This window comes from Taudactylus pleione, unplaced genomic scaffold (assembly GCF_031769625.1).
Source record: "Taudactylus pleione unplaced genomic scaffold, aTauple2 ptg000016l, whole genome shotgun sequence".
NCBI classification, from domain to species: Eukaryota; Metazoa; Chordata; class Amphibia; order Anura; family Myobatrachidae; genus Taudactylus; species Taudactylus pleione.
In genome coordinates this window covers 33,748,081-33,774,781 of record NW_028284418.1, presented here as the reverse complement: position 1 = coordinate 33,774,781, position 26,701 = coordinate 33,748,081, and the positions used below count along the sequence as shown (strand labels likewise).

Here is a 26,701-nt window from a genome sequence, read left to right as displayed (position 1 = left end):
TCATGTGACTGTACATCTAGACTGTAAGCGCTCTTTAGCAGGACCAGGTCTACCATTCATTCTCATTAACCATGTGTACCCCTATTCTGACCTTTGTGTAGGCGGCTTTCCCCACTGCGTCTCGCTGTAGAGTACTGTGGTACCCCACCAACAAACAATGACTGGGGTTCCTGTCTGAATCGCGTGATGCAGGGAAAAATCTACAAGCACTGATCGCAGCATGAAACACAACTAATGAAAAACAAACAAAAACGGTCTCTTACAGGTAACCAAATTGCCTTATGTAATACAAAACACACTTCATTGTCAGAAGGGATTGCTACTTTAAAAGATTTGAACAGATGAGTATTCAGAAGGAAAAATAAATAAAAGTCCAACATAAAGCTACTTTGGTCAAATACTGCAGTAATTACTGTAAATCCGTAATTAAGTTGCATCAGTGGCAAATGACTAATGAACAGCGTCTTTCACCAATCACGTCCCACCAATTACCCCTTCCCAATGCCCCCTGTTATGTAATATTTTACAATAAACACAGCTATTTTTTATTTTATGGAATACCAAATCATCACACACTAGGTCACATACACTGACAAATGTGTAGCTTTGAATGGATAAATGAAGAGTTAGAAAAAGCTCTGAGAGATTACTCACCCTTTATACTGTTCAATACATCCTTGAGCTGGCTAAAACTATGCAGCAAGGGGTCCTGCTCCTCATCCTATGGGAAAAAAAAAAAAAGGAAAAACACAAGTTCATATATATTTCATAAAACTGAAAAACACACAATTATGATGACGACAAGCAACTTCTGATGGTTGCAGCCATTTATTCATATTATCGAATGGACATCTGCATTCAGACCACAGAAGAGAAGAATATTCCCATTTGGGGCCGTATTCAATTAGAAGCGAATAGCTGAGATCCGTGAAAAAGTATCGCCGATTGAGTCTTTTGGCCTGTTGGAAACTTCTCCGTATTCAATTCCACCCGCTTTTCACGTACGCCGAAAGTCAATGCAATGTAATAGGTGAAAAAGATTCGCTTCTGAATAGCAGGAGAAAAGTGCAACATTTTTATTTTGGGGTGCAAAGGTGGGGAAACCACTCAGAACCCTGGGGACAGCCCCCAAAGGATAACTGTCCAAAAAAATCCCGAAAAAAAAAACCGACGCAAGAACATCCCAAAAACAAACTTTCATTTTTGGGGCTAAAAAAAACAGAAAGTGGGGGGACAACTTCGCAAAATAAGGTTCTGGGGGTGCGCCAAAAAGGGGTCAATTGTTTCTGGGCTGGCAGGTACTTTTATGAGGGAGGAATTTCACTTTCATTAAAACTTCACTTTAGAGACATTAAAAGATGCTTGCACCCATTCTCAGGTACCCCAAATTTGACAGGACTACTTATTCTATCCCAAAAATACTGCTTTATGCCATTCTTCACCACTTGTGCAAAGACGCTAATTAGAGGCAATTCTACCAACTTAAGTACCCCAAACATTTTTATTAGGGCTAATGGTTACTACTACATTGATCCCCAATGTTTCTGCATCTTTTTGGAGGTTTCAGGATGATTTCCCTGATTCTGAGACTTTCCGCGTGTCGCCGTTTTCACGTCTTTTGGAAATGAATACAGCGAATAGCGGGGACACGCACGATAAGTTTCCGGGGCCAAAAGACGCGAAGTAGCGAAAAGTCCTGCATGCGAAACTATCGCGTATGCGAAACTAATTGAATACCGCCCTTGATTTTAAAAAAGGGTAGACCATGGGAGTTTGCAATTAATACAATTTGTCCCCTGTATGTTGCCCAACCAGCAGTGGGTCACTAAAGCCGGGACTGGTTGCTCTTCAGGGGGGGGGGGGGGGGGGGGGGCACGCCGTTTTTGTTTTTTTTGTTTGTTTTTTAAACTTTTCTATTTCCGCAGATGCACAGATGGTTCTCACTGAACCATCCCTGCACCTGTGCTTATTTTATTACAGACAGATGCATGCATCATGAATCTCCCCGTGCGTGCATTATTTTTATTTTTATATTTTTAACAAATGACGCCGCTTGGATGCACGATTCATCGGATGAATAAACACAGCACAATCGGCATCCGAATATGACGGATTATATAGGCTGCACATCTGATCATACAATAAGTTTTAGGAGCTGCGGGAGCGCGCATAGGATCGTATCCTACTTTAAAAATACACGATTTCTACACGATTCATTGTACGACGCATCGAAAATCGGACAATCGGCCCGAAATCATGCAGGTGTATGGCCAGCATTAGTGTTCCCAGCTGTCCTGGTATTTATTTTCCTCCTCTCCTGCTAGGCTAGGGTCTGTCCCGTCTTCCTAGCAGTGGAAGCATACCCACAAAAGATGTCAGCATACCCACTAATATTTTTGCTTGCACTCCTGTACATTGAGTGATGATTTAACAGAAAAAGATTTCATGTTATAGGCACCATTAGACCTGGAAGGAGACATTGAGGGACAGATTCAATTGTTAGCGCCAGTGGCCGTCAATGCCAGGTTCCCAAAAGGTGCACCTACAATAGTTGCTTAGTTCGGGCACAAACAGCCACCAATGCTGGCATTTCTGTTTGCCCCCTCCTTACGAGGCAAGCAGAAAAGTGGGAAAATTCTGTAGTTTGGGCACCTTAACCAGGAATTTAGACTGGTTTAACTGCTACACACGGCTAAATTGCTACATTGGGCCCCCATTAATTCTCGCAGTGCACAAAACAATTGAATCGCCTTATTAGATTTGAGTGCAAATCCATGCAATGGCCGCAAATTACACCTAAATAAACCATATTGTGCAACGCAAGGGGACATATTTAATTAGCGGTGAGGCTGTCAGAATTCTGCACGCTACCATAACATTATCTAGGCAGGGTAACATCGCTCACACACCCCGTAGAAATGCAAGCAAAAACAAGGTTTCCTTCTTATAATTAATTGCAATGTTTGTAGCATGTAGTTCCCTTTCACAAGGGGGTCCAAATGCAGTTTTTACATGCAAGGAAATTTTTTTTTCAAAGTAGTTCAGATTTTAAACCAGCCTTATTGTAACATTGCCTTCTGGGGTTAAGCTAAGATGCTGTTCCATCCCATCAACTCTAAATTGGTCTGTGATTTTTTTCCCTTTTGCCCCAACCCAAAGTTGCGCTTTCTAGCTTATTTAGTCCTAACTTGAGGCTCTTAGGGGTAAATTTACTAAAGTGAGAGTTTTAGAATTGAGTTTTAAAAGTGACGTTGCCCAGAGCAACCAATCAGATTCTACTTAACATTTAACTAGCATCTTCTAAAAGATAATAGCTAGAAACTGATTGGTTGCTGTGGGCAACATCACTTTTAAAACTCACTTCTAAAAACTCTCACTTTAGTAAATTTACCCCTTAAAGTTGAACAGTCTAGTAATCGATCCACTTTAAAAAATGCAATGGCCATGTAACGGCATTAAACGTCTGTAGGATCTAACCCTAGAAGAGTAACAATCACTGATCTGAATGAGTTTGGGTTCCAATATGGGACAAATAGCTGTAACAATTGAAGAAAGGAGTGGGTGTTGAAATAAAAAAATTAAAAAAAAAGGCATCTAAGAAAGTGATCATATCAGCAGTATATTAAAATCACCACAGTATTAAATATTGAAGCTTCTTCTACGTACGAGAACATTACAAAAATATTTGTGACCATCATACTTGAGGGGAATTCAATTGTTTGCACCCGCGGCTCTAACAGGTGCCCAACAAAACGATTCAATAGTTGCTCCATTCAGACGCAAATAGATGCAGGAGCACACATTTCTACGTGTCCATGGTTTGCACGCCGAAACTGCTGTTTGGGAATACTAACCAGGACTTTAGACGGGCTTAGCGGTTTTACGATGCTAAGCTTCGTATAATTGGGCGCGACATGCGCGTAAGACATAGGCAGGAGATCGGGACCGATAAGACAATTGAATTCCCTCCATAGTAGCATTTTCTGTTCACTGATCCTTTAATGCATTTGGTTTATTCTTATGTACCACAATCTGTCAGGGAAAAGATAAGGGATAGATGATTTAGGTCAGAGGTTCCTAAACACTGGGCCTGAGTCAGACTTGAGAATAGAGAGAGATCTCTCTCTCTCAACTGATCCTCCTGGTGAAACCATGCTGCACTGCAGGTGGGGCAGATTTAAAATGTGCAGAGAGATTTAGATTTGGGAGGAGTGTTTCCAAACTGACATCTATATTGTAGAGAAATAATAAAGCTGTGCAGTATTTGTGGGCTACATGAAAAAGCAGCCAGTATTTACCCTGCATGTAAAAAAATTTATGTATTTACACCGCTTGCATTGCAATATGGTTTGTTCAGGTTCACAGTTGAGAGAGAGATCTCACTCTGGGCCGGATTCAGACCCGCTCGTGAGCACTGAGCGGCCAAGCCGTCGCTATGGGTCTCGCACCAAAAGGGGCGTGCTGTCGATGGTGATTGACAGCACGCCCCCTTTGGTGGGCAGGCCGGGGGCTTGGCTGCCCAGACGGAGACGTTCCCATGGGAACGCCTACCGTCTGGGGCCGGCCCCACTGACATCACTAGTGATGTCAGTGGGAGTGCTTTTGGCTCCGATAGAGCCAAAAGCACTCCAGGGCTTGCGGCAACAAGACCCTACCACAAGGGTCTCGTCGCAAGCCTGATGGTCGCGATGGTCTCGACCATCATTTTGGCCACTCGCTATGCCTTTGGGTGGTCACCTACAGTTATGCGAGCGGCCAGGAGGCCGCTCTTAAAATCAGAGGGACGGCCCTGATTCAGAGCGAGCACTCTGTCAGAGCGTCCGGCTCTGAATCAGGGCCTCTATTCCCAAGTCTGAATCAGGCCCACTGTCCTTAAGGCTCTACAACAGTTCAGGTTTTAGAGATATCCATGGTTGAACACAGGTGACTTCATTTGTACCTCAGTCAATATGATTTAACCACCTGTGCTCAACCATGGATATCTCTAAAACCTGAAGTGTTGGGGAGCCTTGAGGACCGCGTTTGGGAACCTCCGATTTAGGTACAAAGTAGAAACAACAGTATTTAGACCTTACCAATGGTGTGTGCATGCTCCATCGTGCATTGCGTTTTATAGCACCAACAATGGTGCCAATTTCACCTTGAACTATGTAGATTTTCTTGTCCACCATTTTAACAGCCCTAAAAAAAAAAAAAAAAAAAGACAAAATAGAAATGTGATGAAGGAGTAAAGCACAAGGACATGAACTATGTGAGATCGCCGAGTGAAAGTAAAGCAGATGCTAACGTAATCACAGACATTGGCAGCATAGTACTACACCTGATGCTTCATAACTCCAGGCAAATATTTATCAAGTCACAGGAAAACACAGAAAACCATTAAAAATGTGGCAAATAAAGAATAAACAAGAGCCAATAAGACATGGATTTTAGCTAGAAACCGCAGGTGGCATCCACATGGATAACCATTTATCAAAACATATTTTGTTAACCACACATTTCATTAGAGCACATGATCTCTACATAAGTAATGAAAATTTAATTGATTAGATATTGAAAATTAAAATGTAATTAAATCAGATATCAAACCCCAAAAGGTGATTTATTAAGTGCACTCAGTGGGCAATGCAAACACCTTACTTTTGCACCGATGTGTCTGCAAAATAAAAGTCCATTCGATTTGTGCAGAAGTGCACAGTACAAAAGGGGTAAACACTGAATCAAAGTCCAACCACCTACCATTATAAGCTGCACCTTTGCAATAAAATGCTGGGACGTCTATTTTTTCATTGACTTGCTTCACCAAAATAATCACTGCTCGGAATGTTTCATACACGTAACCCCCCTCCACAAATGCTCTATAGTGAAAACTGCATGAAGATCCATCCAGTGGTTCCCGAGATTAGCCTGAACAGACAGACAGACGCTTACCAGGGACTTTATTTTTTACTATGTATAGATAATGATCAGTATAGCTTTCTTATTTATAGCTTCAAGTAATGGCATAGCAAGAGGTATGGGAGATGATGCATTTATTGCATGTGGAAATTTTGTATACAATAAAAATTTTAGTATAGCACAGAATGCACCTAGAATGTGAAACTAAACAAATCGCACAAAACTTAGCATTAACCTGTGAGCAACCGAAAATTATTTCCTTAGTGAAACAAAGCTACAGAGGTCTCATCACTCGTTTTTGCTTCAGTCGCACCAAACAGCCCGTATCTGCGCGCCTGGCCACATGAGACTCTGCTAGCGCCGGGCGTCTTTTTTTTTTTAACAAAAATGCGTCTACGTCGCAATGTGATGGGGACGCACCAAGAGACTGTGCTGATTAAATTCATATGCGACACTAGTATATCTGTATGCGACTAAGTCCCTCAATCAGCATGCGATGATGCAATGCAGCGGCCACAGCTTTTTTCTACCGCAAGTTCCGTTTACAGTCTCAGTTGCACGCAGATTTACAAGTGTCACATATCACATTAATCAGCAGTCTCCTGGTGCGTCCTAGGAACATCATATTAGGTTTAGGGTCTCCCGGGCGGACTTAGGGTTAGGCACCCTTAAGGGAGGAGAGAGGGATAGGGAAAGCCTTTATACTTACCTTGTCGGGATCTCCTTATGCCAGCCTTCCGGTGTCGGTATTTTATCGGCAGGGCTGACGTCCGGTGGTATAACATAGCAATTCTGTTCTAATAAATAGCATGATTATTTTACAGATGGCAAACACACCTCACACCAAACAAAAAACGACGCATCATTTACTACTAGCAATTGTGCAGTCTCCACCAGCAATAAAGCACCATTAGTTTTTCTCAAACAAAAACCTTTAATATGAGAAGTTTCCAATAAATTTTATATTAGCTACAACTTTAGCCAGAATAAATTATCATGCTACTCATTCCCAATATGACTGAAAAAATAAAACTAAAAACAAAATTGAAAGATTACCTAGTCAGCACCGTACAGAGACTACTTCCTCCAAGATCCTCTGAGTCAAGTCACACTAAAGCTGCATACACACACAACGATTTTGTTACCAACGATTTTATGAACGATTTTTCTGTCAGATTTTTTAAAGTGTAATGTACGATTTTTATGAACTACAAAAGATTTTTGCATATTAACTTAATGAAAATCGTTCAGTTGACAAGTCTGACTGAACTACAAACGTGAACGCGCATGAACGATAATCGTTCATCATTTGACTCAGAAAGTAAACGATTTTTTCAAACGATTATCTTTAAACGATATAGTTTAACGATTATCGGTCAAAAAATCGTTGTGTGTGTATGCAGCTTAAGAGGTTCCATAGAGGTAGAAAACTTCTGTTCTGATTACAGATGTGTCATCATACACCTAGCCTCAAGACACCATGTGGCACGTCTCGCCTGTTGCAAGTGAGCTGAGCCGATCGGTGTAGCGTCTTTCACTGGAATGTGCATCTTAGTCACAATGTGATGCAACAAAACCACTTCACAAGACTGCGCTGAGAAAGACACTCGGCACAAGCAGAACTGTAGTGTTCCCTCTAGGACTGGAGCGGCGCAGGGTGCCGGATGAAAGAAAGGGCACTGTAGCACGCTTTTCATCACTCTTCGAGATGTGCCCAGCACTTACGGACATGCCGGGCTGCCACCAAGCTCTCCTCTCTGTGAATAGATGCCGTGCAGCGGCGATCACTGCAGCTCAATTTTTCCCACCAGCAGGACACTGCGGCCCACGGATGAGGAAGGCATCCGGCATGTTGTTTTAGCGGGAAGCCACCAAAAGGGCAGGGCACATTATGTCCTTTTGAAATTGAGCAGGCGCGGTGCTAAAACAGCCAAGTGGGAACGCTAGAGTGACAAGGGACCTGGCGCGCTGGGTTGGGCTTTTTGACGCGATTGCAGCAATAGTGTATGTATATGTATATAGCTATGCAAATAGATAGCAATGTTCTCACTTATCAAAAAGGAAATTATTTACTTCCATCTACCATGTCAATCAGGAACAAAGCTGCTCACAGAAACGCACATGAAATTTGTGTGGTCAGTTTATACATGTCTGAATTCCCGGCCACAGAACAAAGGTGAATAGACAAGCCCTCACACTACACAGGTACGTACAATCTCATAAAGGTGTGTGGGGGGAGACTAGCTTATTACATCTAGCAAACATACTGTAATGAAGCAAAGAAAATCTTGTACAGAGGAAGTTGTAATTGCCAGCAGTGAGCCCAACATTTAGGGGTCAATCTAATTAGGTGCGAGTTGGGTCCTGCGAGCCGTTCTCACGGAAAACTCGCACTGCAAGTTTCATTTACAATACAATTTCAAACCCCCATTCATTTTTCTGAAGAAATTTGTATTTTATTGTGCACACTGAATTGAATCACCCCCTCAAGGCCGGTACACACTAGACGATGTCTAGTGTGTACCGGCCTAGTCAGCGACGTACCAGACGGGGATACCAACATCGGTGAGTGCACACACACTTGCCATTGCCGGCAGCAACGGAGCGATGGCGGGGGCCATGCTGCATACGGCAGTATGGCATTGCTAGCAACATCCTTAGATCTTTCCGCATGTACAAAGGATCTGAGGATGCGCAAGATGACCCGCGGGAGCGCGCATCGGCATCAAGATAGTGGGTACACACTTGACGATATTAATGATTTGTCTTTCTGATGCGTCAGAATTAGCCAAACCGTTCAAAATATCATCTAATGTGTACCCAGGTTTAGTGTGCAGGGTGACAATGACTGTGATCACAGATAGTAAAATCAAGATGATCTTTGTTTAAACCACGAAAACTTGGATTCTCCATTTTGCTTTTTTGGGGGGAATAAATAACCTTATTTTGAGACACTTTTCACTGTAACATTCATTAAACATTTAAAACACCATTTCAACTAGAGGCCCTTGGAACTTGCATATTTAAGCAATGTTATGTAGATATTTTCAGATCGAGTTTACTACCACTCAAATTAAATGAATCATATTTTTCAATGCTCAGAATGCTGCTGACTAGTGAAGATATGCATGTAGTGTAACCAGCGCCTCCAGCAGGGGGCCGCAAAGATGAGGAAGTACCAAAAAGGACTAACAACTAAAGAAAGCCTTCTCACCCCTCCCCTCAAAAGGGAAAAAAAACTAAATATGTATCTTGCATAAATGTACTTCTCATGTTGGTACAGTGTGCATTATTTAAAATACAAAAAAATATTTTGAAAGTAGTATGTGAATAACATAGTTGTATAAAATGGAGACAGCTGATGCCTTGTTAATTAGGATCTGTTCTAAGGCCAGGTAAGGGAATGGTATAAGCATGACCAACATTCCTTTGTTTAGATTTTGTTAGTGATAATAGGGAAATGTCACAATGATGAAGCATACAGTTCTTTGTTAAATTAGTGTACAGGTATTGTGCTTGAACTCAACTCATTGCTATATGTGACCAGATTTATTCCCCAATGCTAAACATAATAAGTAATAATCACTTCGCTGAAGCTACCCTGTTTGCAAGAGTGAGGTCTGCCCTGAAAGCTTATTTGAATTTATGGAAGTTGTAGAGACAGGTTTTTGCCCTATAAAAGAGCACATATTGCTTTATTTTTTGTCTACTACCTTGTACAACTTGGTGTTCCTCCCTACCACAGCAAAGTGTGCAAGTCCTACATAAAGTTTTGCCTGAACATCATTCAGGTAAATTATCTATCACCAGATACTGATGGAGTGATACAAGTGGCAGAAATTTTTTTGGCCTATGTAAATAACTCAAACAGTATAGCTTTTGCATTGGAAATAAAATTTATCACAACGGATCACTAAGTAGGGCTGACCTAACGTACATCAGACTGCTTCAACCACTGTGTATACTCCACATACAAACTTACATTCATTGCATGAATACTCAGATGAAAACCAATGTGCGACATGTTAAAACTACTTCACAACATGTTGTAAATCTGCACCCAGATATGCATGCCATCCAAATGTAGTCTTCATTCTAGCATCCTGCACCTGTCAAAACATGTGCAGTTCTTTCTTGCCTGGGGTGTCGCTCTCTGCTCTGGTGCTTCTTGAACACTCAACTGATGCAATAAACTTCTGCTATACAGAGCAGAGTGTGCTAGAAGCACCAGAGCCGAGTGACACCCCAGGCAGGAAAGAGGAACTGCACAGGTTTTGACAGGTGCAGGGTACTAGAATGAAGACTACAAACGTAGACATAAATATGCATACTGAACTATTTTATTGAAGCAAAACATAAGAATTCTGATTGATGAGATGTACTCCATAAAAAAAAAAAAAAAAAAAAAAAACTGTATTCATTTCCTCCCTCTCTCCAGCAGATACATCCCAGTTATCTACAGTTCATACTGCAAGAAATTCAAAACTCCAGGAATGCTGTACTGGGCCAGCATCCCAATCCACAGCGGTTCCCAAACGTTCTTAAATCACGGTTGCCCTAGAGTACCAGCATTTTCTTCACCGCACCCCAAGGCCAAAAGTTTGAGAAATTCAGAAAAAAAATATTACATTAAGTAAATTGTGCTCTCCTGACATCTTTAGGCTCAGTTATGTGGTGGTGGACGGGTTGCACTTCTGTTTAGTCACTATTACTAGTTTTCCCTATCAAATTGAACATAAATAATTTGATACTGGACCACCAACCTGTAGCACCTATGCCACCCACAGCATTGTTATCAACACACACATAGCGTATGGTGTTTTCTGTCTGAGAGTTGATCATCTCATACATACAATGACACGTGCATATGCTTTATTACAATCTCTGCACACAAGTGATGCAGATGGAAGTATACAGTGCTCTATAATATCTGCATAAAAAAGTAGTGAGTGGCTGACTCTAAACCGTGATGAATTGCTGCAGTCACTTCAGAGTCCATTGGGAAAACGTGAGTCATTTAAGAAATAACATGAAGTAAGTTATATTGGCTACTATGGGCAACTTCTCCACTTTATCTCTCAAATGTTTGATGTATCTACCCTTGGATCTCCAAAGTGAATTTGTGGCACATGTAAACCTCTTATCACCAGAGATCTATACAGTACACTTTGGAACACAATTTAAAAATAGTACAATATATTCCAGCACAACTTTTTAAGAGAAATATTTCTTGAGTGAAGATTATTTAAACACTAATGATTTCTACAAAACAGTTAAGGGTTATGACCCTAAGGCATGTCCACATTTCTGTCTTCCAGCCACTTGACTCAATTGCAAAACTACGTATGTGGACTCTACTGCTCCGAACACTTCCAGCTTAAGGGCTGCCGACAGGCGCATACACAGGACAGGCAACATTATTGCTGTGATCGGTCATTGCCATCACTGATTAAGGCTGGACAAAACATCTCAGCGTAATAGGTATACACTACACAATACTAGTCTTCATTCTACCACCCTGCACCTGTTAAAACCTGTGCAATTCCTCTATACTGCCTGGGGTGTCGCTCTGCTCTGGTGCTTCTAGCCCACTCAGCTGATACAAGTTACAAATACAGCAGTTCATGTGCTAGAAGCACCAGAGCGACACCCCAGGCAGGATGGAGGAACAAAACAGGTTTTAAGAGGTGCAGAGTGTACGACAGAACACTACTTTACATAGGTAGAGTGTAGACTTTCCTATTGTTTATAGTGCTCTATACTACATCGTCCACCTACTATGTCACCAGTATACAGTGTTATGGTGCAACTAACAGCAATAGCCGCCATTATTAACGACACCGATTAGGAATACAGTGTATATATATGACAGTAGAACATTGTTAGAGATGTCCCCCCCGCTGCACGATCTTCTCCTGTGTGATGGGAAGCAGCGTCCCAGATATTACCTGTCAGTGGGATTGACCCTGGAACCAAGATGGCGGCCTAGGCGATGACGTTGGCTTCACATCCAGAAACGGGGCATAGAACACGAGTAGAGATCGCTGCGGATCCCCCAGGGCAGCGAGATGGCACCGACAGCCGGGACAGACAATTACAGCGGGTTTAACGGATATAGCTGGGAGCCCGGAGCCGGAAGCAGAGCGCAGGCCCGGCCAGAAGCCGGTGTGAGTCTTTCCTGTAACTTCACTGACGTGGTAACGCAGCCTAGCGCGACACCTGGAAACCGCAGCACTGCACCAATCGCCGGTGGATAGCCGGTGACAGGCAGACGTGTCGACCAATGAACCAAAGGATTTCCCCTAGAGGCGGAACTAATTAATACAGTGCTGTCGCTGGCTGTGCGGGAGGGGCGGGTGTAGGCAGTCCTGTGGGTGTCACTAACGCAAATTGGGAACCAATCAGTCTTTGAAGAATCGGGGATTGGCATAGATGATAGTACATAGCGATGTCAAAGGTTAGGACGCATGTGACGTATCTAGTACAGTGCAACTGTATTGGGTTGTTGAAGGTTTGGTTGAACTGCAGGTAGAGGACTGCACTAGACTGCATTTGCTTTATGTATTTTGGATTGTTATGTACACAAATAACCTCCATGGTTTGGGAACAGAAATTGTTATTTACTAAAAGTTTTGCCATACTATGCTGTTATAGTACATAGCACTTTGGTAGTGAATTTACTATATGAGATTATACGCAACAGTATAATTGCATAGATTAGTGTCTATGAACCTTGTTACCTCCTAGCTGGGATAGTGACAGAGGTGCTTGCCAGTTTTAAATTGTGTACTGCATCTTGTTTTCGCTGTCCCATTTGTTTCCTATAAGTTCAATCACTTCATATTTACTGAATATGCAAATGAACAACTAAACAATGAATATTTTATTTATTATTTATTAACAGTTTCTTTTATAGCGCAGCATATTCCGTTGTGCTTTACAATTGTAAACATTAATAGAACAAAACTGGGTAATAACAGACAGATATATAGGTAGGCAGGCCCTGCTCGCAAGCTTACAATCTATAGGGAAATAGGCATTGATACACAAGGATAGGTGCTATATATTGCATTTTGGTCCAGCCAGAATGCACAGTTGCATGACCCATTTACACCGGAATGTCAGCCATATGTCATGAGGATGTGAGAGAAAGACGATGTGTGAGGTTGTGTGTGGACTGTGAAAGGGGATGTAATTACATATGAAGGTTATGTGGGTGGTTCTGGGATCTGATAAGCTTGCCTGAAGAGGTGAGTTTTCAGGGATTGCTTGAAGGATTGGAGACTAGAGGAAAGTCATATTGTGCGTGGTAAGGCATTCCATAGAGTGGGTTCAGCCCGAAGACAGTCCTGTAACCGTGAATGGGAGCAAGTAATGCATGGGGATGAGAGGCGCAGATCCTGTGCTGAGCGGAGGTCGGGTAGGGAGATATTTAGAAATGAGTGAAGAGATGTATGTTGGTGTGGTCTGGTTAATAGCCTTATGTGTAAGTAAGAGTATTTTGTATTGAATACGGTAGAAAACCGGCAACCAGTGGAGGGACTGACAGAGCGGGGCAGCAGACAATGAACGTTTGGCAAGGAAGATAAGCCTGGCAGCTGCATTCATAATTGATTGTAATGGAGATAGCCTGTTTTTGGGAAGACCAGTAAGGAGGCTATTGCACTAGTCAATATGGGAAATAAATAAGTGCATGGATTAGAGTTTTTGCAGTCTCTTGTGTGAGATATGGTACTGAAATCCAAAAGAGCTGATTAGTTTGCCAAGAGAGGAGGTATAGATTGAGAATAGTAAAGGACCTAAGACAGAGCCTTTTGGTACTCCAACTGATAGAGGTAGTGAAGAGGAGGTAGAATCAGAAAAACGAACAGTAAAAGAGCGATCATATAGGTAGGAAGAGAACCAAGAAAGAGCTGTGCCCTTAAGACCTAGGGATTGTAGTGTTTGTATGAGAAGAGAGTGGTCAACAGTGTCATAAGCAGCAGAGAGATCTAGAAGAATTAGGAGTGAGTAATGGCCTTTAGCCTTGGCAGTGACCAGATCATTTACTACCTTAGTCAGTGCTGTCTCTGTGGAGTGGTGGGAACGGAAGCCGGACTGAAGTGGGTCCAATAAGTTATGTGAGTTAAGAAAGTGTGTGAGGTGGGTGTAGACAAGTCTCTCAAGTAGCTTGGAGGGGCATGGGAGCTGGGAGATAGGACGGTAATTTGAGAGAGTGTTGGGGTCAGAGTTTTGTTTTTTCAGAATAGGAGTAATCACTGCATGCTTGAACAGTGATTGAAAGTTGCCAGTAGAGAGAGAGATTACAGATTTTAGTTAGGGTTGGGATAAGCACAGGAGACAGAGCTTTACTGATTTGTGAGGGTAAAGGATCTAGAGTAGAGGTAATACAGTAGGAGGAAGAGAAAAGGGAAGATACTTCATCTTCGTTTGTGAGATCAAATGAAGAGAATGTGCCAGAGGATTCAGGTAGGGAATTGAGCAAGTGACCAGCTGAAGAAGAGCATACCATTTCATTTCGGATCTCATCAATCTTGTCCCTAAAATAGGAAGCAAAATCTTGCGTACAGATAGTAGCAGGTGGTTTGGGTGAAGGAGGGGTAAGAAGCAGTTTAAATGTATTAAAAAGTCGTTTGGGATTAGAGGCTTGAGCAGAGATAAGAGATTGGAAATATGTTTGTTTGGCAGTGTCCAGAGCAGCACGATTGGAGTTGTAGATAGTCTTATATTTGAGGAAGTCAGTTGGAGTATGAGACTTTCGCCACTGACGTTCAACTTTACGTGAGAGTTTTTGTAGATGCCTTGTTAGGTTAGAATGCCACGGTTGACGTCTAACTCTACATGGTGTGTGATGGGTAGCTGGAACTACTTCATCGAGAACTTTTTCTAGAATCTGGTTTAGGTGTGATGCCGCAGTCTCAGGAGAAGTGAATGTAGAAATAGGTGAGAGTTGTTGTTGTAGAGGGGTAGATAGTTGTTGAAAGTTAATAGCATCAATATTTCTGTGGGTTTTAGGTTTGGTTAATTTCAAGGACATTGATGTAATGAAGGAGAGTGTGCAGGTTATAAGGTTGTGATCTGAGAGAGGGAAAGGAGCATTAGTGAAATCAGAAACTGAGCATAGTCGAGTGAATACAAGATCAAGGCAGTGGCCCTCCTGATGAGTAGCTGAGTCAGTCCATTGGGAGAGGCCAAGAGAGGATGTTAAAGAGAGTAGTCTGGAGGCATGATGAGATTGTGGACTGTCAATGGAGATATTGAAATCACCCATAACGATGGAGATGTCTGATGATAGGAAGTGAGGGAGCCAGGCAGAAAAATGTTCCAGAAATTGTTGAGGTGGCCCAGGTGGGCGATAGATAACAGCACTTCGCACAGAGAAAGGGGTGAAAGTCCTGATACAGTGTACTTCAAATGATGTAAATGTGAGTGAAGGTACCTGTGGGAGAACTGTGTATGTAACAGATTGGGAGAGTAATATTCCTACCCCACCTCCTTTACAATTACCAGGCCTGGAGGTGTGTGAGAAGTGTAGGTTACCATATGAAAGTGCAGCAGGAGAGACAGTGTCTGATTGTGTGAGCCATGTTTCTGTTATTGCCAGAAGGTTGAGGTTAGTTGAAATAAAAGGTCATGGATGGATGTTAGGACCTCATTCAGAGCCGGACGATATTTGCGCTCGCTCGTTCAGAAAAAAGGGGTGGCTATTCAAATGAACCGTTCGCTCTTTGCGGTCTGTTCACGCCTCTAGGTCTGAACGAGTGTACAAAACGTTGTCGTTTTTTTGAAAACTACGCCCCCTGGCCGCTCGCATCCTACGTCATGTCCGCTATTTATTAGATTAATCGAGTACATCGACCAGCGTATGAACTGCTCGCTATTCTTGTGGTTGGTTTTTCCTACCGCAATCTTGCGAGCAGTTCTGACTATAAAATAACCCAGTGACGTGGTCAATGACGCTGCTGTATTAATTATGCACACCCATAAAATGCCCGTTTTGACCTTTAAGCACGCCTGCGTTCGGATCTCCACTCCCCGTTTTCAAGCACCTTCCCCTGTTACCACCCACATACGCCTCCTCCTGTCACTCAAAATAGCAGGCATTCGCTATTTAGCGAACAAACGATTTTCGGCCACACTGACTGGTTCGCGCATGCTTATTACGATCCGTACGCATGCGCAGTTGTGCAAACATCGCTCGGAACGAACAAGCGGCCGCTTACGAGCGGCTCTGAATCAGGCCCTTAGTTTGTTGCAGACAGAGCGGCATTCTATAAGGCACATTTTAGTGACTTGGAGGGTGAAGGGAGGCACGCAATGTTTATGAGGTTAGTTGGATTTATAGCTCGTTGTGGGTGTGGCATGTGTGTTGGGCCTGGATTTGGTGATATGTCATCAGCTAATAGAAGCAGAAGGAGAGAGATATAAATATATTGGTGGGATTTGTATGATAGATTTTTATGGCGACAGGTTGTGGATGTCATTGTCAATGTGTATAGATAATTTACAAGCTCATGTGTGTTTGTAAGAATATCTCCCCTAGACTTCGCCCGGAATGATGTGCTTAGGTGCACTTGCTCTGCCCTATAAAAAATAAATTAAATGTCAGTAACTATGTCATAATACTAAAATATTTAATAACCGCTTTCTCTCTGTTATTTTCTTGTGCTGAAATAAAACATAATATGTGACATATTTACCATAACATATTGTAGGAAGTGGTCGCTCAATACATAGTTTGATGTCACAGGAATGCATTTATAGTTGGATTTAGTAGTTCTTCTGGACCAGCATTGCTGCTATATGCTGAATACATTCTAATATAACTTTCCAATAATCTGTGGTAAATTATCCAGGTTACAGTACTTCTCTAGAATGTTTAATCTTTGCTCTTTAAACTTCTGGGCTGTGAGCGTTAATGGGTACCAGAATTGTAATGGTGGATGTGTTTATTTTACGGGCACTAAGTCTTGGGTAGATATTCAAGTTCTACTTTAATGTTTTTTAAAGTTCAACATTCTTTGAAATAACACAAATAAAAGCTTCAGGAGCAGCAGCCATGCTATAGGGTATACAATCGGGAAGCCGGCTGCCTTAATGATCGGGTTCTCCAGCGCTGTCGGGCTTCCGCTGCCGGGAACTCTGCTGTGGTCGGCCAGGCGCTGCCGGGAATCGAACCGCCGGCCATGCGAGGGTGAAATGCCGGGCGTCTAGATGTAGACGCCTGACATTTCCGGGAGACCGGCGCCCGGCATCCCGATCGAACAGATGCCGGGCGCCGTGAGCGGACAGCCGCGGGGGGGGGGGAGGGTTAGGTTTAGGGCACCCGGGGGGGACTTAGGGTTAGGCACCCCCCCGGGAGGGTTGGGGTTAGGCTAGGGGGGAGGGTTAGGGTTAGGCACCCCCGGGGGGACTTAGGGTTAGGCACCCCCCCCGGGGGACTTAGGTTTAGGCAGCGGGGAAGGGGGGCTAGGGTTAGGCACTTAGAGGGAGGATTAGGGTTAGGCACTTGGGGGGGAGGTTAGGGTTAGGCACCCCTAAGGAGGGTTAGGGGGTTAGGTTAGTCAATACTTACCTATCAACGATCGGGATTTCCAGCGCTGTCGGGCTTCCGCTGCCAGGAACTCTACTGTGGTCGGCCAGGCGCTGCCGGGAATCGAACCGCCGGCCATGCGGGGGTGAAATGCCGGGCATCTAGATGTAGATGCCTGACATTTCCCCGACACTGGGAGACCGGCGCCCGGCATCCCGATCAAAGAGATGCCGGGCGCCGTGAGCGGACAGCCGCGGGGGTGGGAGTGTTAGGTTTAGGGCACCCGGGGGGGACTTAGCGTTAGGCACACCCCGGGAGGGTTAGGGTTAGGCTAGGGGGAGGGTTAGGCACCCCCGGGGGGGACTTAGGGTTAGGCACCCCCCTGGAGGACTTAGGTTTAGGCAGCGGGGAAGGGGGGGTTAGGGTTAGGCACTTAGAGGGGGGATTAGGGTTAGGCACTTGTGGGGGAGGTTAGGGTTAGGCACTCCTAAGGAGGGTTAGGGGGTTAGGTTAGTCAATACTTACCTATCGACGATCGGGATTTCCTGCGCTGTCGGGCTTCCGCTGCCGGGAACTCTGCTGTGGTCGGCCAGGCGCTGCCGGGAATCGAACCGGGGGTGAAATGCTGGGTGTCTAGATGTAGACGCCTGACATTTCCCCGCCCGGCATCCCGATCGAAGAGACGCCGGGTGCCGTGAGCGGACAGCCGCGGGGGGGGGGGAGGGTTAGGTTTAGGACACCTGGGGGGGACTTAGGGTTAGGCACCCCCCCGGGAGTGTTAGGGTTAGGCTAGGGGGAGGGTTAGGATTAGGCACCCATGCGGCTGGTGGTATTTCATACCGATTCCTGCTATAGTGTTCATCTATGAATCAGGCCCTTAGTTCAGGACATTTTCTTATCAATGGGTCTATTTAACAAGCTTCCACAGTATAATTTGTTATGTATAACCATACAACCATGTTGTCCCCTAGCAATATAACAGACCAGAGTTTCAGCAAAAATCACACTCCTCAGCTAGGGGTTTTCGCCTTCTCACTGGCAGTCTAAGGTACGTCTGTGCGTGCGCATAGGGACATTCTATAACCATACAAGCAAAAAAACACACCTAAAATTCTTCCAAAAGGCAGGAAGAAATTTGTTTTATAATACACAAATTTTTTGTTTACTAACCCGTTATATATCATGGGAATTATTATGTGTGTAGTAACACTGATTATCTTTACTTATTCCTGTGCTATAAAAAAAAATACTTCGGTTTTTATCACATTTCTGATAACACACGATAACAGCTAGATAATTATTGGTTAGTGCTACATGTATTGGTCATCAGTCAATGTCAGCTTGGACAATTATTAAGTTATTACATGGATAAGTGAATTTCCTCCTACATGTAGCACATTACAATATGCATAGTCATAAACAGACAAGATTATAGGCATAATTTCTGAAAAAATAGCATCCTCATTTAGTAGAAGAGGGCTAAGCATATTTGTCATAAACCCAGGATGCTATGGACAAATGAGCATGGAGTTTCACGTCATTTAAGGAGTTTTGGATAGCTGCACATGAGAAGACAGAATCATACAGTTAATGTCAAACATATGGTACCAACATCAAACACACTATATTGTCTACGTGAGTGTCAGCTCACACAGTGTATTCCAAATTACACAGAAAAAAAATAATATTCAGGCACAACAGCAGAGAATGATAAATATAAAGCACAAACTTGTGTCAAAATACCTAGTATATCTAACAGATTTGCAGATGCATAAACTCACATTAGAATATTATTACAGGTTGAGTCTCCCATATCCAAAATGCTTGGGACCAGGGGTATTTTGGATATCAGAATATTCCATATTTTAGAATAATTGCATACCATAATGAGATATCTTGGGAAGGGGACCCAATCTAAACACAGAATGCTTTTATGTGTTATATACACCTTATATATACAGCCTTCAGGCAATTTTATACAGTATTTTTTATAATTTTGTGCATCAAAAAAAGTTTGTGTACTTACATGAAATTAATTTATGTTTCATATATACCTTATACACACAGCCTGAAGATTACTATATACTTAATTTTTAATAACTTTGGGCCTGATTCAGACCCACTCGCGAGCGGCTGTCCGCTCGCAAGTGGGTCGATGTTATGCACTGAGCATGCGCACGACGTAGGGAGCTCCGTCGTGCGCATGCGCCTGACGCGACGAGCGAAGGAAAGTCCTTCGCTCGTTGTGTCCGATCAAAGGGGGCGTGCTGTCAATGTTGATTGACAGCACGCCCCCTTTGGTGGGCGTGCCGGGGGCGTGCCTCCCTGACGGGGGCGTTCCCACGGGAACGCCTCCCGTCAGAAGCCGGCCCACTGACATCACTAGTGATGTCAGTGGGAGTGATTTTGGCTCTGATAGAGCCAAAATCACTCCGGAGCTTGCGGTTGAAAACCTCAACCGCCGGCTCCGGCTCGCAATTTCGATGGTCGCGATGGTCTCGACCATCGCGGCCATCAAAAAGCACGCTCGTATAGCCTGTGGGTGGTGACCCACAGCTATACGAGCGTCCAGGAGGACGCTCCATGAAAATGGAGCCCGGCCCTCATTCAGAGCGTGCGCTCTGCTCAGAGCGTACGGCTCTGAATGAGGGCCTTTGTGCCTTAAACAAAGTTTGTGTACATTGAACCATCAGAAAGCAAAGTTTTCTCTATCTCGGTCATGCTAAAAATATTCTGTATTTCGGAATATTCCGTATTGCGGAATATTTGGATATGGGAGACTCAACCTCTACATAAATAGCGTTCCTGTTAGGCTGTTTTAGCGGAGGGCCGCGCCCTGCCTGATTTCAAAAGGGCAGAATGCGGCCTGCCCTTTTGGCGACACCCTGACAGCGCTAAAACAACATGCCAGGTGCCGTCCCCACCCGCGGGCTGCAGTGTCCCGTGGGTGGGAAAATTTGCAGTGCATCACTCACCACCGGTGAATAGATGCCATGAGCATGCGCACGGCATCTATCACAGAGAGGGGAGAGCTTGGGGGTAGCCCAGCATGTCCGTATGCTCCCAAGAGTGATGAAAGGGGGCATGTCTTATAGACACGTCTCCTTTTCTCATGGCCCCTTTGGTGAGTGCCAGAATGCCCTTTCTAACATCCGGCACCTGCCCTGTGCCAGACCTAGAGTGAACACTAATAATTATATAAGGGGTTAATGAACACATGACTTGTGTATTCTAAAACAAATTCCTTACTGCCTTTTGGAAGAATTTTAGGGGTTTTTTTTTGTTTGTATGTTTGTAGAATTGTCCCTTTTATTTTACTACAACACGAATAACTGAAAGTCATGTTTTAAACTTATATATTCTATTATCAAGCGCGCCCTGTTCTCTTCCTATATACTCTATGGCAAACAAATACTGTCCAGGTTTATTTTAGTGTTGTGATTTAGGGGCCCATTTATCATCAATCGCATTTACAATGCAATCTGGGCGCGATATTAGCGCCCATGATCGCATTGCAGAATGCGATTACATAATTGGGATGTATTCTAGAGCACCCGCATGGACAGGGGCTCCATCCATGTGATATGCTCCTAGTGCTGCCGGGGTTGCTGCGCATGTGCGGTCCCGCTGACATCGGAGATGTCTGCTGCTGTGCCTCTGTGATACATCTGGGGGAAACGTAATATTTGCAGTTATCCACCACAAACGTGTGCTTTTTGGGGATTAAGCCATACAAATTGGGGAAGCGCACTTTTGTCTTTGCGATAACCGACATCATTCAGCTTTCCTAAATTCCCTGGAACAGACGTCTGTAAACCTGGTTCGATTACCGGATTGTGGGTTTCTGACCACTTTTCTAGGCGTATCTTCCTCATACCTGACGAATGTGGTGCATTCTGATAAAGGAGTAAACATCCCTTGTTCTCTGCAGATGCTAGATTTCACTATTTTCCGTTGTTTTGTGGACAACGTATTACCTAACAGGGACAGTGGGATTTCCGTGTAGTCTAGTCAGGAGTACAGGAATCAAATTCTCTTGCCAGGGTTTGAGTAAGTTGACATGTCTCCGTCCTGCCTGTTTGACTCGATAATTTACCTATAGACTCCACCACTTTGTAGGGTCCATGCCAATGGGCAAACAACTTACTTTCTTGTGGTGGTACCAACACTAGCACTTTGTCCCTCCGGATTAAACTTACAGACCTAAGCTGTGGCATCATATAATTTTCTCACAAACTCTATAATGTTTGGTTCCTCTATTTTGTGCTGTTCCCAGCCTTCCTTCTAGATGTCTAGGACTCCTCTAGGTTGCCTTCCAAAGAGGAGCTCAAAAGGGCTAAACCCGGTTCAGGATTGGGGTACCTCTCGTATGGCAAACATGAGGTAAGGGAGTACTTCATCCCACTCCCGTTTGTCCAGGACAACTCGGCGAATCATAGACTTTAAGGTCCTGTTAAATCTTTCCACCAATCCATCCGCTTGTTCGTTCCGAGCGATGTTTGCACAACTGCGCATGTGTATGGGTTTTAGTACGCATGCGTGAATCAGTCAGTGCGGCCAAAAATCGTGTGCTCGCAAAATAGCGAATGCCTGCTAATTTGAGTGACAGGATGAGGCGTTTGTGGGTGGTAACAGGGGAAGGTGCTTGAAAACGGGGAGTTAAGATCCGAACGCAGGCGTGCCAAAAGGTCAAAACGGGCGTTTTAAGGGTGTGCATAATTAACAAAGCAGTGTCATCGACCACGTCACTTGGTTATTTCTTAGCCTGAACTGTTCGCATGATTGCGGTAGGAAAATCCAACCACAAGCACTGCGAGCAGTTCAGACTCCTTTCGATGTACTCGATTAATCTAATAAATAGCGGAGATGACGTATGATGCGAGCGGCCAGGGGGCGTTTTTTACAAAAAAGTCTGCATGTTTTGTTCGCTCGTTCAGACATAGAGGCATCAACAGACCGCAAAGAGCGAACGGTCAATTTAAATAGCCAGCCCCTTTTCTGGACGAGCGAGCGCAAATAGCGTCCGGCTCTGAATCAGGCCCAGAGTCCCCTGGTCTGTAAGGATTTCTTCAGGCAATCCAAGCCGAGAAATGAAGAGCAGCAATTCTTTGGCAACAGTAGTTGTCTTAGTGTTCCGCAAGGGTGGATAAGGGGTAGCATAGTCCAAGATCACCAGGACATGTTGGTTACCTCGTTTTGATTTCTCGAGTGGTCATACGAGATCTATTGTGATGCAATCAAACGGTATTCCAATAACCGACATTGGGACCATAAGGGCCGTTCAATGGGGTCTCGGGCTGCTCCTCTGACACACGGGACACCCTTGGCAAAACTTTTTGACTTCGGCCGTGACTTCTGGCCAAAAGAATCTGTGCAGGATATGGTCTAGGGCTTGTTCCTCCCTGAGATGGCCTTCCCAAAGATGAGTATGTGCGGCCTGTAACATTAGTGGGACATGTACCCTGTGTACCAACAACTGCTTGATTCTCTTTCCCTGTTCCGTCTTAACACTATATAGCAGGTCTGACTTGAGGACAAAGTATAGGGTGCCCTCCGGAGGGTAAGCGCTATTTGCTACGCCATTGACTTAAACGGGCCTGGACATGATGTTCCCGAGGGCAGCATCGTTCTGTTCGTCCCGGGCAAATCTCCGTAGTTCTATGTCATTTGGCAGTGTATCCCAATTCGGAATAGGAGTGTCCTCATCTGACATGGGTTGCTTAGGGGTTCCTTTCCAAAAAGGAATGGTTGTTTGTCACATCGCTCTCCACTTTATGAGGTAGGGCTTTAGAAACTTTATACTCGCTCTGTCTCTGGGGTTCCTTCAAAAGCTCAGCGAACCCTGGGAAATTCCGTCTCAATATTAAGCGGGTAGGGGAGCTTGGGCCCAACTGGGGCTACCACCTCATAAGTGCACCACTTTAGAGTGACATTCACTCGCACCTGTGAAAAGTGTTCCGTGGATCCATGTAAATAGAGTACTTCAACTAACCCTGGCACTTTTTCTACTAGCCTGGGTAGGACAGCCTCTGAAATCAGGGTTAGCTCACTCCCTGAATCTATTATAGTTCTCGAGTCCTGAGGTACCATAGTACTAGTACAGAAGGCAGGATATGTAGCGCCCATGTTGGCCACACCATAATCCATAGGCTCTGTTTTCTTTGGACAGACTTGCCTTACATGACCTGCCTCTCCGCATTCATAGCAGACGACCACATAGTCTCCATTGGTGTCTCCTTGAACAGGGGTTGCAGACGGTTCACAGGCCAGTGGAGTGCCAACCTAACTGGATGTCCATTTCCTGTTTTTTTTTCCATCATTTTTGCCATATTTCCTGCACTTTCATACCGCTTCAACACAACAACGAACTCCTCCAGGTTCTGTGGATCAGCGTTTATGACCCAGCGATGCATATTTCGACCCTGTGCGGAAGTGCGGACCTCCAGCTGGAGCCAACTCCGCCCTTGTCTGGTGAGTTCTGCAGCCTGCTTCAATTTAGGGACCCCTGTTAGTAGGGCCCACTCGTGAAATTGCTGCACCTTCCCAGCTGGAGTAAGTTCTGACATGGTCAAAATGGCGTTTTTGATCATACCTCTCTGCATCAGTGGAGGATAAGACAGCATAGGCTTTTTGTGCTTCACCAGTAAGGTAGGGGGCAAGTCTATCCGCCCAAAAAGCGGCTGGCCACTTTAAACACTGTGCCACCCTCTGAAATATTAACCTATACGCCTCTGGATCATCTGAGGCAGTCATTTTCTATAAATACTCTGCAGCTGTCGTGCCCTCTGACTGGATCACCAGCTGTAACATTTGTTCCTCTTTTGATATCTTTTGATGAGAGGCCAACAAAGTTGCTATAGTACGAAATACTTCCTCCATTGTTACTTCAGGAGGCCTATGTAGGAACTTAGGTGGTTTTAAATAAGAGTAATGAGAAGCCAGTATTACCAAAATAAATAAATAAATACAACATAAATGAGTGGTAGACTTTTATAGCTTCCCAACAAAGGCCCTCATTCAGAGCCACTCGTAAGCGGCAGCTCGTTCGCTCCGAGCGATGTTTGCCAAACTGTGCATGCGTACGGATCGTTATACGCATGCGCGAACCAGTCAGTGCGGCCGAAATTCATGTGCTCGCAAAATAGCGAATGCCTGCTAATTTGAGTGACAGGATGAGGCGTATGTGGGTGGTAACAGGGGAAGGTGCTTGAAAACGGGGAGTGGAAATCAGAACGCAGGCGTGCTTAAAGTTCAAAACGGGCGTTTTATTGGTGTGCATATTTAAAACAGCAGCGTCATTGACCACGTCACTGTTTTTTTTTTAGCCAGAACTGCTCGCAAAATTGTGGTAGCAAAAACCAACCACAAGAATAGCGAGCAGTTCATACCGTTCGATGTACTCGATTAATCTAATAAATAGCGGACATGACGTCGGATGCGAGCGGCCGGGGGTGTAGTTTCCCAAAAAACGACCGCAAGTTTTGTTCGCTCGTTCAGACCTAGAGGCGTGAACAAACTGCAAACAGCGAACGGTTCATTTGAATAGCCACCCCTATTTTCTGGACGAGCGAGCGCAAATAGCGACCGGCTCTGAATCAGGGCCAAAGTCTGCTCTCACTTTCAGCAATGCAACAGTCACAAGGTATAACATATCATTTTTGAAGCATCATATTCAGGAAAAAGAAAGTACTATTTTCCATCTCCAGCAATGCAATGGTTAATGTGCGCTTTGCTCTGGTTCAGACAATGGGGTAGATGTATTATAGCGGCACTTAACGTGCCGCTATAGCGCTTCCCGCTTCGCCTCTTTACCGAGGCGAAGCAGGAAGCACTACCGATGAGATGTATAAACATCTCATCGGCCGGAGAGGGGGAGCGTTAACTCCCCCCTCCGGCGCTACCCGCTAGAGACAGCAGCGCAGCAGCCTAGTGCTGATGCGCTGTGTCTCTCTCCCGGCCGGCTCCACTGAGCATGCGCAGGATCTCGCAAGTATCGCGAGATCCCCGCGTGGAGCCCTGGAGCCGGCAGCTGCCGCAGCATTGACAGTGCTGTCCCTGCTGTGGGGATAGGCTAACGCCAGGCTGTAGCTGTCGATAACGACAGCTACAGCCGGCCGAACGGTCATGAGTTATGACCGTTCGTACATATGCCCTGCCGTCGGCGCTGCTATCTTATAGATAGCAGCGCCGATAATGACAGGGGCGCACAGGGGTGCAGACCCCCGATCATACATCGGGGAGAAGCGGTATCAGCGCACATAACGTGCGCTGATACCGTTTCTGGGCTTCGTACATCTCTCCCATTATGTGGATTTTAACTACACAGCATGCAATTAACACCTGAGGTTTATGCTAACAGCTTTTGATTTGCAACACATGAATTAGGCAACACAGTAAAGGGAAAAAAACAGGGTTGTTTGTTCCACAGCACAGAGTTTTGATACCACCACGATTTATATGGCTCGCGAGCTGTACTCGCGTTTACTGGATGGTCTGCCTTGTTAGTTCCTTAGCCACGCCGGAGGCTTCTGGAGTTTGCGCTGTGTCTCAGCAAAGCAGTTTCTCCGTAAGGGCCACCAAATATGTAACAGGGACAGAGAAATAAGGACACACAACAGACACGTTCCCAGTGTACCAGTGTCTTTTAATGGCAGCAGACACTGTTCTTACACATAGTAGCATGGAATAGCAGGCCTAGAAATTATATAAACAGGTGTACTCAAATAACCCAGCACCAAAGTCTCTAGAGTTCAGTCTGCTGCCATGTAATGCAGCAACCTCCTGCCATGCTTCCCAGCACAGCTATTCAGTCAGTCCCTGGCACTAATCACACTCAGGCCTACTCGCTGGACGTTGTTCGGCATCAGTGCCCAGAGCACTGGGTGAATGAAAGTTTTAAACTCTTCCTCTCTTTAGTTATAACTTGCAGCTGGGCTTGTGCAACCTTGAAAACCCAGAGTTCCAAATCTCCATTGCTGCTGCAAACTGCACAGGCTTTGCTTTAACCTCCCTTGAAGGGAGCTGATCCCACCAGAATGTATGTAACTCAGGTGAGAGACAACCCCTCTCACCACACAATATATATACACATACATACATATGCAGAACCCCCCCCTTACAAATCCTGCATTTGCCCCTGCCTGACTCCTGTACACCCTGCACCTCCATCCTTGACTCCTGTACAACCTGCACCTCTATCCCAGACTCCTGTACACCCTGCAACTTCATTCCTGACTCCTGTACACCCTGAACCTCCATCCCTGACTCCTG

The 26,701-nt window shown here is 44.6% G+C and overlaps 1 protein-coding gene across 9 annotated transcripts in view; it reads right to left on the bottom strand.

Moving 5' to 3' along the window:
- GBF1 (golgi brefeldin A resistant guanine nucleotide exchange factor 1) overlaps positions 1–12,109 on the bottom strand; it is a 262,887-nt gene extending 250,778 nt beyond the window's left edge. For all 9 annotated transcript variants that reach the window (XM_088475614.1, XM_088475616.1, XM_088475615.1 and 6 more), the window contains exons 1-3: positions 11,847–12,109; positions 5,076–5,181; positions 655–721 (exon numbers count right to left, since the gene is read on the bottom strand). In XM_088475614.1, the coding sequence (XP_088331740.1) occupies positions 655–721; positions 5,076–5,171 (163 nt within the window). In that variant the 5' untranslated portion in view covers positions 5,172–5,181; positions 11,847–12,109. The remainder of the gene's footprint in view (positions 1–654; positions 722–5,075; positions 5,182–11,846) is intronic.
- Between the last annotated feature and the right edge of the window lie 14,592 nt (positions 12,110–26,701).